Raw genomic sequence first — 13,474 nt, forward strand, 5'->3', positions numbered from 1 at the left:
TGAGGTTCTTAAAATACTGAGTAAAAAGCTGCATTGCAGCTGCAAATAAAGTACATTTGGATCCAATCAAGAACATAATCAGGGGCAGATAAATGAACTTGCCTGGCTGAAGATTATTAGCCAAAACCACACTGGGCCCCACATTAATGTCCACCAAAACATTCATTATAACACCAAAACATTCATTATAACACAAACACAAATAACACATAATAAATATTATCACTGACAACAATTATGAACACTGCACTGCCCCGCTGCATGATGGAAACTGCTACACCACATGATGTGACAATATATTTTTTTAAATTAAAGCTAAGAGCAATCTGAAAGCATAACATCTTCGCTGGAAAATGCTGCTCTGGTACAAGTGCTTGCTACATTCTGATCACATTTCAAGGTATGTGATAGTTGATTCCAGAATGCAGACTCCAGCTCATGAAACTGACAGTGTCTAGGTTTGTTAGCCAAGGCCCATAACTCAAAATGTGCCAATCTTGTACAATATTACAATATCTGTATTACCAACCTATAAATACTTTTACCAAGTTTCATGAAATTCCTCCTAAAAATGTGAGAGGAGTTTATTTCAGAATGCAGGCACCCACTCTTTGGGATGGATGGACAGACACAGACAGACAACGCTACAACATAATCCCCCTTTGGGCCTTCAGCCAGAGGGGGATAAAAATGAAAAATTATGTGCAATATTACATCTACCTACCACACAGACTGTATTAAGGATTATCAGCGTTCAGACAGTCTGAGTGAGGCAAAGTCACACACAGACAGCATCGCAGTCTAGAGTAAACCAGCACTGAAACCAGACTTGTGCCACAAGTGTAGTAGTGTTGAGGCTTTTTAAGAGCAGTTTATACTCGTATTTGACAAGCAGTCAATTTTTGAATTTGTACAGTGTGTATTTTCACTATATCTTTCAAATCATTAAGTGACCAATGAAATTCTCATGTGGTCAACTGAAACTGCCACAATTAGCCACAGTGGCTAACAGTTTTTGAATCTGAGAAAATCCTGCTTAACAAACAGTGCATCCGGAAAGTATTCAGAGCGATTCCACATTTTATTCTGTTTCATCCATTCCCAAATGGATGAAATTAATTTTTTCCACTCAAAGATCTACTCACAACACCCCATAATGACAACATGAAAAAAGTATTTTTTTTTTTTTTTTTTGCAAATTTATATAAACTAGGAAATCACATGTACAGGTATTCACACCCTTTGCTCAATACTTTGTGCACCTATGGCAGCAATTACAGTCTCATGTCTTCTTGAATATGATGCCCCAAGCTTGGCACACCTATCTTGCACTGTATAGTCATTGCATATCATACTCACCTGACAGAAGAACTCATCCATGAAAGCTGCATTATCCATAGCAATCTCCACTTCATCATCGTCTTGATCGCATGTCTGAGAGCATGAAACGTAAAGACTTCATCAGACCATTTTGCACAATGAAACAGTCCTTGCAAAAGAAGACAACTGTATGCTCATTTCATATGAATCAAGTGTTTATTACTCAGGGAATTTATAACATCACAAGGGATGTACGAGGAGTGACTGCAAAGGTTTGAGCCCAACCAAGAAAAAGCCACAACTGAATTAATGTAATGCTTTATTTTTCAAAATAATCCCCATCTAAGTCCACACACTTTTCCCCCGGCATCACTGCATTGCACTGATAACATTATCACAGAAGGTCTTATCCTGGAACTAAAGGATGTCATCCAGTGCAGATATGATATTATTATAATGACTTCCAGCATGATGCTTTTTCATCTTTGGTAACAGATGGAACTCTGAAGGAGTCAAATCAGGGCAATAAGGTGGGTGCTGAACAAGTTCGAAGTCACATTCATGAATTGCAGCCATTGCAATGACCGATGTGTGTACCGGAGCATTGTCCTGGTGAAACAGAACACCTCGATGGAGCAATCCACACTGCTTCTGCTTTATTATTTTCTCCTGTAATTGTTGCAAAAAGGAAGCATAACACTTTTTGGAGATAGTCCACCATTATGACCATCCCAGAAGACAGAAGCCATGACCTTTCCAGCAGATGAGACAGCTTTGGCTTTGTTTGTGGGGGGGCATGTTTCCATTGGTTCAACTGTTAGAATTCCAGTTCAAAGTGATGGACCAGATCTCATCAATGGTCATGAATTATCGCATGAAATTATCCGGATCTGCCTCAAAAACCAAACCGAGTACAGCCGAGTAGAGTAGAGCCGAGTAGTGCTGGAGCTTTGCAGTAGAAAAGTGCCTAAAGATTCTCCCTGGAAAACTGGAACCTTGTGCGTTTCCGATCGACCATGAGAAGCCTTGGGAACCATTGTGCTGAAAGCTTTGTCATTCCAAGTTCTTCCATTAGAACCGAATGAACTCTCTCCTGAGAAATGCCTACAGTACTGGCTATGTGACAACCACTTACTCCTCTGTCACTGAGGACCATATCATGGATCTCATCAGTTGAGGTGGCAGTTCTGTGTCTTCCTGATCTTGTTCCATCTTCAACACTTGTTCTGCCCCTCTTGAATTCGGCGGACCAGCATTTAACTGTAACATATGATAGGGCATCCTCCCCTAATGTCACTGCCATGTCCTCATGGATCTCCTTCAGAAACATTCTTTTTTTGTGAGATCCTGTATCACAGCACGTCCACCAGCTTTGTCCATTTTGCCAATCTGACACACCCCTACTTACTTCACTGAAATACTGTGTCTGCAACATATGCCACATATATCCACATTAGCTCTGGCACCATAATATTTAAGTGCTGAGTGAGTGAATGCTCTCTATGGTTTTTAAAATGTGCTTACTCCTCCCATTTTGTGCAATACTTTTTATTTTATGCCAGGACACCTTGTATGTAGTTGTGCATCATAAACCTTGAAGGTCAACAATTATACTGTTTTGCTTTCAGAACTAATATTTTGCTGAGCAATGACACAAACATCCTGATAAAGTAGCCTAATGTCAAAACACAATTCATAATCCCCTTTGTTTACAAACGGCTCCTTCAGTAACAATGTGTGCATGTGGCTTTGTGTTGGACGACATTTTATATGGTGCTCTTATTCCTGAAAAAGTTCAATTATCACAACATAAAACACTAACATAATAATTATAATCAAAATTTTAGTAAATTGATATAGCTTATTATAGACATTTTTAATGAACTCCATGACATTCAATGTTTTCTGACAATATTTTCTTTAGTTTATTCATTCAATTTCACCATTACACCATGAAATGCTAATAACACAGACTTTCACTCTAATAAGAAATGACGTCTTTAAACAGCACCATGAACCAGCAGCATATAATGACATACATACTTATGAATTGCTTCCTGATTTGCAGACAGTACTATTGATATAACTAATCTGTAAACACACAAAGTTTCATCAGAATGGTTTTGCCGGAGTTATACGTCATTAAAAAGTCAGTAAACACAAACCTATATAGCAACTCACTCACAAAAAGTTCAGGACTAGAATATTTACATGATAAAAAGATGAGCAATGAGGGCTGTCTCAGAAAGTAAACCTTCTTTCAACATGTACAATGGAAAAACACTTGGTGTGGAGATGGCAGGTGGCTGGGGGTGGGGTGAAGTCAAGTACCAAAGGATAAATAAAACTATAATGGGAATAAAAGGTGTGGGCCAACACACCTCACAACTTCCTTTTTCTCATATCACCTGAGCTTTGAGAGGTCTGTGTCTGAATAACCAAAGTCTACCTCAGTGCAACAAGAAAGAGAGAGGGAACTTCAGTCCAAACTGTTTAACCTTTCTACTCACTGCTCCATGTATAATTTGAATTGCAAAGTAGCCTCAATTTGGTTCAGGCTGCTGGAGCACACATCTCATGTAGAGACTCGCACTAAAGGTGCCCTGACACTTGCACGACTTTGATCCGTGCACTTTCACACACTTCATCGTGATGATCCCACCAGCTGTGTTCCCAGCTGCACACTGTGCTTTGTTCCACTGGCTACCACGCGTTGTGTGCTGGACGCTGCTTATATAAAATAATTATTTTGTAGCAGATTAATCATTTTGTGTCTGTTGAAAAACGCCTCTAATCGCTTCCAGAATCAAAGAGGACGGCTCCAGCAGCAGCTTTTCTCACAAGCGCTGAGTGAGGTGGAGAACGTATTTGGAACCTTCTAAAAAGGTAATTATTTGTCATGTTTATATTGTAATAGCTTGGTAAAATAATTGCATGTTTGTCTTGCGTGCAGCTGTAAAAGTATGTTCATGGTAGATTTAACAACTTGTTATAATCGTTCAGAGGAGCTGCGCTCTGATGCGGTGCGGTGACATAATCATATGCACGCACAGGCTGTGTTTTTGAATTGTTTGCGCAATGTCCACTTCAAGTTCACGTCATTAATGTGTGATGGAGATTTTTAATATTTCAAAATTTTCTTTGCGCATGTGCACAAAGCTGCGCACAGTTTACAATGGTTTACAACGAGTTTGAGACAAGTTTATTCTCGTGCATGTCAGAGTGCGTGCAAGGGCGCGGCTCAAAATCATGCAAGTGTCAGGGGGCCTTAACACAACGCTTGTTTTGAACAACTCAGTCAAATATTTGTCAAATACAGCAGCACACCAACACACATAGTACTTCTGGTGCAATAAGATAAGAACAAGCGCTCACTTCCTTCCAGTGTCTTATTCAGCAAAAACAAGGGAAAGAGGCCAACATGTGAGATAATATGTTTCAACAAACTAAGCAGCACAAGGACAAACGCAACCACTTGTTTCTACATAAAAGCTGTGTGCGCTACTTAATATTTATTTTGCAAGTACAAAATGCACGACACACACACACACACACAAATATAGATCACGGTTCAGTACAAGATTGTTTTTCAGGAAAATCTTCATACAGTAGCTGTATGTAGTATCTGTGAGCAGCAGAGAGCTGGTGTCTTACACTTTAGCACGGTAAGACAAAGTGCAAATGTAAACTTTTTTATTAAACACTTCCAAATTGGATTACATCTCTCGTCATTTGCGTTGGACGAATTTACAGTGCAACGCATTGTTTTGTTAGTTTGTTTTAATGTTGCATGAGGTGTCAAGCCAGACTGCGTTGAATATTTTGTCCATTTTAGGTTTATTTGATTTTCGCAAAAATGACAGCATCTCACCTCACTCTGTACAGATTTAAAATCATTGCAAGCAATGTCGCTATTCAGCAGCCATCCCATCTGTGAAATTAACACCAATTCATATAAAATGTCAGCTCTTGTCATAAATCGGTGACATCGTCTGTCTATTCTCAAATGTTTGGGACAGCGATTCAACACAAATGTGAATCAGTACGCTTTCATTTTTATGTTCATATTTTGGAAGAAAAGGGTCAATTAACCCATTCCAAAGATTCTGGGTGAAATAATGCAGACGCTTGCCTCAAATGATGGGTTTGCTGTTCCCTCTGTACAGAGCTGTATCATGTATTCAGATGTCAATGGAGAGAAAAAAAAAAAAATCACATTGGATATCTTTCCTGATATGGACTAGGTGATGTGTTAGCAACGACAGAATGCCACATCAGTTGATGGAAATGAAAAAAATTCAAATCCACCCCAAAAATCAAAATGACTGTCAGAGAGGCGAGTTTGAGATGGGTTGGACATGTACAGAGGTGGAAATCAGGGTATATAGGGAGAAGGATGCTGAGGATGGAACCACCAGAAAAGGCTTATGGATGTGCCAAGTGTCCCATCACACTTAGTATGAATGAGCACGAATGAAGCCAAATCAGGCCAAATGGGGGGGCACAATTCGAGCAACATGTGGGAGGGAGTAAGAAATGCGCAAGAATGAAATCCGAATACTTAGAGTGTGCCCCGACCCGCCTCCAATGATCCCTGCACATGCCGTGCGCAATAGCTCCCAAACGCAGTTCAAATGCAGGTGGAACACAATACGAATCCCAACATGCTGTCAGAATGCAGTAAAATAATACCCCATCACACGAGAGGCCAAATGAGCCCAAATGCCGTCCGAATGGAAATTCGACCCACATCCGGGAAGTGTCGCCGTGCAGTCAAAACTGTTGGAGTGCATTCTGAGAGCAGACCAAACAGTCGGGCACAGTCGCCACAGCCAGCCCGAATGTAGAGCACATGCACTCTACTGTTGAGGTGCATTTGAGGTGGAAAAACATCGTACAGCAGTTACCACTCAGATAGACATCCATAGATCATTTTCAAGTTCCACTAGTCCTCAGGTACCAACAGCTGGCCAGAGAATAATGTCCGGGTCCACTTGCCCTCAGGTTTTGATCTCACGTGCCCATAATGTCCGATCGCAGCTCTGTCTTCAACTCAAATTCTGTCACAATTGCGGCACATTAGATAGAGAGTCCATTAGCTCCTGAAAATAGCATCTTCAGAGTTTATCCAATATAAGACATACATCTGCATGTCCAGGCAGTCTGTAAAAACAGCATGGTGGAGACAGTCCACGTCCATGTTCACGGCAGTAGTAAACCAACATCCTGTGACACAAACAGCAGCGGCACGGCACTTTAGGTTCCAAAATCCGACAGACTATGAAAATGGTAAGCTTTTCGGGGTGAAGTGTGTCATCTCCTCTGTAAATCTGAGCCATCACTTTCACATAAAAATTCAGAAGCTTCATTATCAGACAAAACCGCATTTGTTTGAAATGCCGAAAATTGCAGAGTGAGATGTTTTCCAAAAATGCACCTGTTACCTCGCTCAGGCAGAGCAATAAAAAACAGAGACCACATGTGCGGAGAGACTTACAATCATGAATACTCTGATGTTGTGTTGCTAACTGGGATGTTAAAAAACATGGCACGTCCTTTAAGTATATTAAATTCCAAAGTAACTTTATTTAATTAACTTTATTTCATTGTTATATCTCAAATGTGATAGTTTTGTGCATTTGTTAAAGGGCTGCATTTGTTGAAGCTCATTTTGTGCACTTGTTAAAGGGGCCATATTGTGCCAAATCAGTGTTTAATCTGTCTTTTACATTTTCATTTGTTTGATATTTAATGTTCAACATCTCCAAAGTCCAAAATTCTATGACTGTTTTCAAAGATATTCTCCTGATTACAGCAGAAATTACACCTGAAACAGCTTGTTTAACAGCTATGTGACATATGTAACAGAAATAACCCTGCTCCCTCAGCGCCTCTAATTTTACGTGATTGTTAAAAGCCCCTGCCACACATACACACGTGTGCTGGGGCTGCAGCTATTGAATACTTTTGGAAATGAGTATTTTATCAATTTATCGAATAATTGTATAAAAGATACTTTTGTGTTTTTAAACAACCATATCAATAGTGCCAGCACTCTCCCTAAGCAATGGCACAATATCGCTGCACCATCCTGCAGATTTTAAAATTTAAGGTGTTCTCTCGATTTTTCTCTCTGTGTAATTATTTATATTTTCATGTTGTTACGGGTTTCAGAGCTTTCCCGGATCCATCCTTTTAAATTCATTTTATTAGTAATGGAACCGGTCTTTGTATGGAGAGAGTGCCGCAAAAACAATTCAATCAACCTATTTGACTTCATTTTCATCTTCAAGTGTGCACATTCTATGACAAAATTAAAAAGACAAAGCAAAGGACACTGGAGGCGGGGAGCAGTCAGTGAAAACCAGAGACTGCAGCAGGAAGGAAGTCTGATCTCAGTTTCCTGCGCCGTCCTCTTTGTGATTTCATTTAAAAAAATTTTAACTTAATTTTTATTTGTTTTTAATCAACATAATACAGTACATTCATTTCAACATCTCAAGTTTTTTCCTTTTTCCCATTTATCATAACTGTTTACAGGTCCGACCAAACCCAAACAGAAAAACAAAGGGTAAAAAAAAGGAAGTAAAGAGAAAAAAGAAAGGGGGAGGGAAAAAAAAGGCCACTTCAATATACATGTTTATAGAGCTATATTCCGGTCAGAGAGAGGGTGCTGACATTTTGTCACAGAGCAGAATTTCCTTCTCTAGTCACACACTTGGTTTTCTGAAGTCTTTTCTGAGAATGTGATCTGCTCCATCTGATAAATGCCCCAAACTTTTTGAATCCATGTGTTGTATGGGGGATGGGGGGGGGGGGCTCTGGTTTCAGCCATCTGATAGTTATGGACTTCAGGGCAGCAGTGGTTAAAATATTCAGAAGATATTTGTCAAATACTGTCAAAAACGTTCTGAGTTGCAAGTATCTAAAAAAATTTGCATTAGGGAGATCAAATTCATTTTTCATATGCTTGAATGTTTTAAGTATGCCACAAATAGTTGGTGAAGGTAAATCAATCCCTTCTCTGACCCTGACCATTTTTTAAAACTGATGTCAAGATTATTTGGTGTAAAAGTCTTCATATATCCAATACTTGTTAGAGGTGAGACTGACTTTGGCAACTTAAAGGCACATTTTATTTTACCCCATATTTTAAGAGTTACTTTCGGCCAGTCTGACATCCTTCCATTGGGGATGTCTATGAAAGGTATAAATTCTAAAGGGATGTCACATAGTTGCTTTTCAATATTGACCCATCTTGTGCTTGTATTATCTTGGATGGATGGATGGGATTTATTGTCATTGTCATTTCAAGTGCAACAACGAGATTACATCCACACTCACATTTCCACAGACAAATACAGCAATTTAATCCACAATTATTACTTGTTTACCATAATAATGGCACACATCAGAATTAAGACAACACATATACATTTGACACTGTTTATGTGCACTAAACTTGAAACAGTCCATTTCCCAAACTGAGGGGATGCGAGTGTGTGGTAGCTGCTGCAACAGGAGTCGCGCCGCCGCTAGCTGGGGGTGGGGGGGTGTGTCCCAAGCTGGACCTTGAATCCAGTCTGTGAGGGGTTTCATTTGTGCAGCCCAGAAGTATAATTTTAAATTTGGTAACTTAAGGCCCCCATTGGACTTAGGATGCTGTAAATTTTTAAGTCTAATTCTGGGTCGTTTATTTTGCCAGATGAACTTTGAAAGCATTTTGTCCCAGTTTTTAATAGAAAGCTTGAGAATATCTACAGGAAGCATTTGGAATAGATCTATTCGTCCCTATTGTGAACACTGCAAAGCAGAACAGCAGAAAATAAACCGTGTGCTCACGCCCATATACACACACACACACACACACACACACACACCAAAACCCGACAGTCATAATACATGGCAGAAAGGGAATGCAGCCGCAGCGGCATTTATGGCTGTAACGCACTTACATATTTTGTGTTCTTGAACAGCAGTATGTGCCCCCCTCGGTTAATGAATGCCCCCCGATTAGATCTGTTCTGTCGCCCACTCAGACTGATGTTGCATATGTGTCATCCACTATGAATCGTAGAGGACAATGCCTCTTTCCCTACAAACTGTTTTTATTCACGTCACCAGATTGTTATTACCAGTAATTCGATTGCACATATCCCGATTGATCAAGTGGAGGTAGAAAGATCTGCCTCTGGAGTTATTACACATAACTGATTCACACAAAGGCAGTGTGTTCATGTTATTGGTCACCTCTATCCGATGACTTCTCAATGATTGTAAAATGGGTGTGGGGGCGCTCTTGTGTATTTATGTAATCAGAGTCCGCATTTCAGCATGCTGCTCTGAAACTGCTCAGCTAACCAATATCTCCTTTGGATAGATTAACTGCACTCAGGCCATAGGTGAGGACTGGTCTCACTGCTGCATTCCATACATAGGCAAGTATGCCAATGTCTGCGTTTTTGATGTATCACGATGTATTACGAGTCATGTCCCTTGCACATGGTATCTATGGCAATCTGTGCCCGTTTATGTGTTCTGTTGGTGTCCAGTGGAACATCTGGTAGAACAATAGCCAATTCTGTTACACACATATGACTGTTCATGTAATTTCTTGGAAGCTGGAACAGGGATGTTACGGTAGGTACACAGATGGTGGTCAATTACATTCAGCTAAAGATCTGACAAAATCAAACACCCGTTGACCAACTCCATTGAAGAAGACGCTTCTGTGACCACGGAATCATACAGAATGCGATGATGACTGACCACTGTTAACAGGACGGCCGTGAGGTGGACCAGCTCGCAGCCTTTGAGTTATTGGCTAAGCTGAGCTAAACCGATGGCTAATCTAAGCGCTACCTGGAGCCCCAGTGTCAGTGACCCTGTCTGGAGAAGAAGGCACAAAGACAATGCCACAAGGTGGAACAATAATTCTACATGGCTCTGTGAGTGAACACAGCAGGAGTGAAATCAGAGACACCACTTTCATGATATGTAATCATTACTATTCAGTCTTATTGAGACATAAGCAATTTTTTTCAGGTTACAAATCATTGTAACCCGACAAAATGATCGCAAAATACAAGAATTTGATGAGAAAGTAAAATTAAAGCCATATTAAAAACATATTAAAGCCATATTACATATGGAGACAAAAACAACCCTGACTGTGTGTACTGGAGTAAGTCATGAAGTGGACACAGGTGAAGTGACCTTAAGACAGCTAAAAGGAAGCACCTGAGGTTATGTCACTTTTATAGCTAAAAATAGGTCTGAATCTGTGTCTTTTTCAGATGCTGTATGGCTACTTTTATTTTTCATCAGCTACATCACAACTCGCACAAGTTAAAGAACTGGAAGCAATAATTCATAATCTAGTATGTCATTTTTTAAAAGACAGTGTTGATTGGAGTGCGATTGTTATGTGTCGGACGCAGGACGGAGAACCGACCAGCGTTTGAAGGACCCAGTATGAAATAAGCAGAGCATGGTACAAAGGATAACAAAATTTAATGACATAACAGTGCGGTGCAAAAGTATAACAAATTAGTGCGCGGACTGGCGAGGTGGATATACGGTGCGCTCCCAGCTGCACAAACGGTCCGGAGCCAGAAACAGTTCGGACCCAAGGACCCCGCCGACACCCCCCAGGTGGCCGCGACAAACCGAGTCTGTGAAAGAAGAAATCATCATGTGAGTCCACACTCCACACACAGAGAGACCGCTCAAAGGTGTACACAAACAGCAAACACTTCCTGGCTTAATCACCAATCAGCTTCCCACCCTGCAGGCATGGAACACCCCGTTCACATTACTCACTGCAGTGGAAGCTGATTAAACGACTAACATAACAGCTCAATATAATAAGGTGTGAGGGACACCACATTTACTGACTGTACAAATGTTAGTTACAAAACCTACTTTACCTCAAGAAGTGTGCTGACGAGCGTGAGACCTCACCCACTCCTCTTTCACAGACCATAGCATCAAACCTGGACGTTCTCTGCATCCATAATGATGAGATGGCTCTCAAGACGACGATCTCACCCGTCTGGTCACAAGGTCGAGTCTCTGGCAAATACACACTGTGTACTCCAGACTTAAATGCCACCATGCTCCAATCCGTGTAGATGCACCACAGCTGTGAGTCCTGACGAGCTGCACATGATCAGCCTCAGGTGATCAGGGTGAGGTCCTGATAAATCAGCCACACAGCCACTCAGTCCTAAACGCGCGCCACCTGGAAGGAAAAACAAAAGACAAACAAAAAGCAGCCAGGCAGCCCCAACCATACAACAGCGATATGCCTTTTAAGTTTTAAAGTCACCTTGAAATGCATTTTTCCAAGTCCTTATCTTGAGTCAACACTTTTACTGTACCATTAACATGTCCACATCAAACGTATGCTGAAAAATAATAATAATCATAACAACAATTACCCAAAATATGTCAACCTTCCCAGCTACAACTCATTTTGGCTGATCCCTTTTTTGCTTATATATATATATATATATATATATATTATATTAGGGCTGGGCAACGTTAACGCGCTAATGTTGCGTTAATTACTGAGGTCATTATCGCCGACAATTTTGTTCCTCCCCTTAACGGTGCGTTTTGTTTTGTTTTTTGGTTTTTTTTAGCCTTTTATGACTGTTGCTCGTTGCCTTTTATTTTGAAAGCGTCAGTCGGGGGCGAGCTTATGCTGCTGCTTCCTGCTGATAGCTGAGTTCACACAGAAAACGACACGAGGATCGAGAAAAGTACAGGCTATGCAATGCACAACAAAACAAAATGCAGAAAGACGCCGAACTTTTGAATGGACATTTTCGGTACAAAGTTCTACAGGATCAGGCCCGGATCCAGACCGGTTTGGACCGATGCAGCTGCGTTCATCGTCGGTAAAAAAAAAAAAAACTTGAATAATCTCGAATAGCGAACGTGTCCCCGCAGTGAACACAGCTTTCGGTGGTTTTCATGTCAACCTATAGTCCGTAAATTATACGTATTTTTCCGAGTTTCAGAGTCATGTGGATGTACAAATAAAGTCGGATATTCAGGGTTTGGTCTGTAATAAACTATTTCTGCAGCGCGGCTCCACTTTGAAACCATGAACCATGGAAGCAATGCTTCGATCCACTAGCTCGTTGGTTCTTTGATTCACTGCTCTTCAGAAACGGCAAGCCGCTTCTTAACCCCTCGCAAAGCCATTAAAATATCGTCAGTCACTTTTGTGTGGATTAAAGTCACTAACTGGGACTCTTGTCTTGTTGCTGTCAAGAAACGAGAATCGTCCTCCGTTCCGTTCACACAGCTCAAAACACTGCGCGGCTGAGACAGAGTCCGGTCGGAATTAATAACTTCAAAATGAATCGCCGCTTTAAATAAAATGACACCTCTTTCCAAATGTAATACAGACAAAAAACTACAATCGACTAAAACGTTTTTTTTTCCTCCCAAAATGAAACATGCTGTATTTTCTTTTCAAATTACATCCTGAAGTGAAGCACAGCAGCTGTAAGCTCAGCTCAGATATATGGAAACACATTCATGCCAATATCTGAAAGGAAATGCTTTTGACAAAAACTACAGATTTTGTTTATTCCTATTTATGTCCAGAGATCAAGGATTCACCATGTAGAGTTCATTATGTACAAAGTTTAAGGATTCAGTGACCAAATTCATATTTACTTTAAGACTCAATAAAATGTTCAATTTCAATTCAATTTAATTGGCTTATAAAGTGCCAAATCACAACAAAATCTAAATATACTAAAACAAATACGTCACAATTGTACACATATCAAATTGTGGTATGTGTACAATTGTGACGTATTTGTTTTAGTACATTTAGTCATGGACATGAATATTGTTATTTTGATATGAAACAGGATAACAAATGACCTGCCAGTGGTTTTATATTTGATTTCATTAGTGTTTCAGTTGAACTTTACATTTTCAAATTTATGCAATGTTCATTTACATTTTCAAATAAAACTGCTTTTAAGCGGCTTTTGAATTAATTTTTGGGGTTCACATATACCATGAGATTAATCATGATTAATCACAGAAAGTCACTGAGTTAATGCGATTAAGATTTTTTATGTTTGCCCACCCCTAATACATATACATACACACACACATACACATA

General features: G+C 40.1%; 1 protein-coding gene across 2 annotated transcripts in view; it reads right to left on the bottom strand.

Moving 5' to 3' along the window:
* The window catches only part of stx3a (syntaxin 3A), a 66,456-nt gene that overhangs the window by 34,187 nt on the left and 18,795 nt on the right, over positions 1 to 13,474 (bottom strand). For both annotated transcript variants that reach the window (XM_034181356.1, XM_034181355.1), the window contains exon 2: positions 1,360 to 1,434. In XM_034181356.1, coding sequence (XP_034037247.1) covers positions 1,360 to 1,434 — 75 coding nt within the window. The remainder of the gene's footprint in view (positions 1 to 1,359; positions 1,435 to 13,474) is intronic.

Source organism: Thalassophryne amazonica, chromosome 11 (genome assembly GCF_902500255.1).
Source record: "Thalassophryne amazonica chromosome 11, fThaAma1.1, whole genome shotgun sequence".
NCBI classification, from domain to species: domain Eukaryota; kingdom Metazoa; phylum Chordata; class Actinopteri; order Batrachoidiformes; family Batrachoididae; genus Thalassophryne; species Thalassophryne amazonica.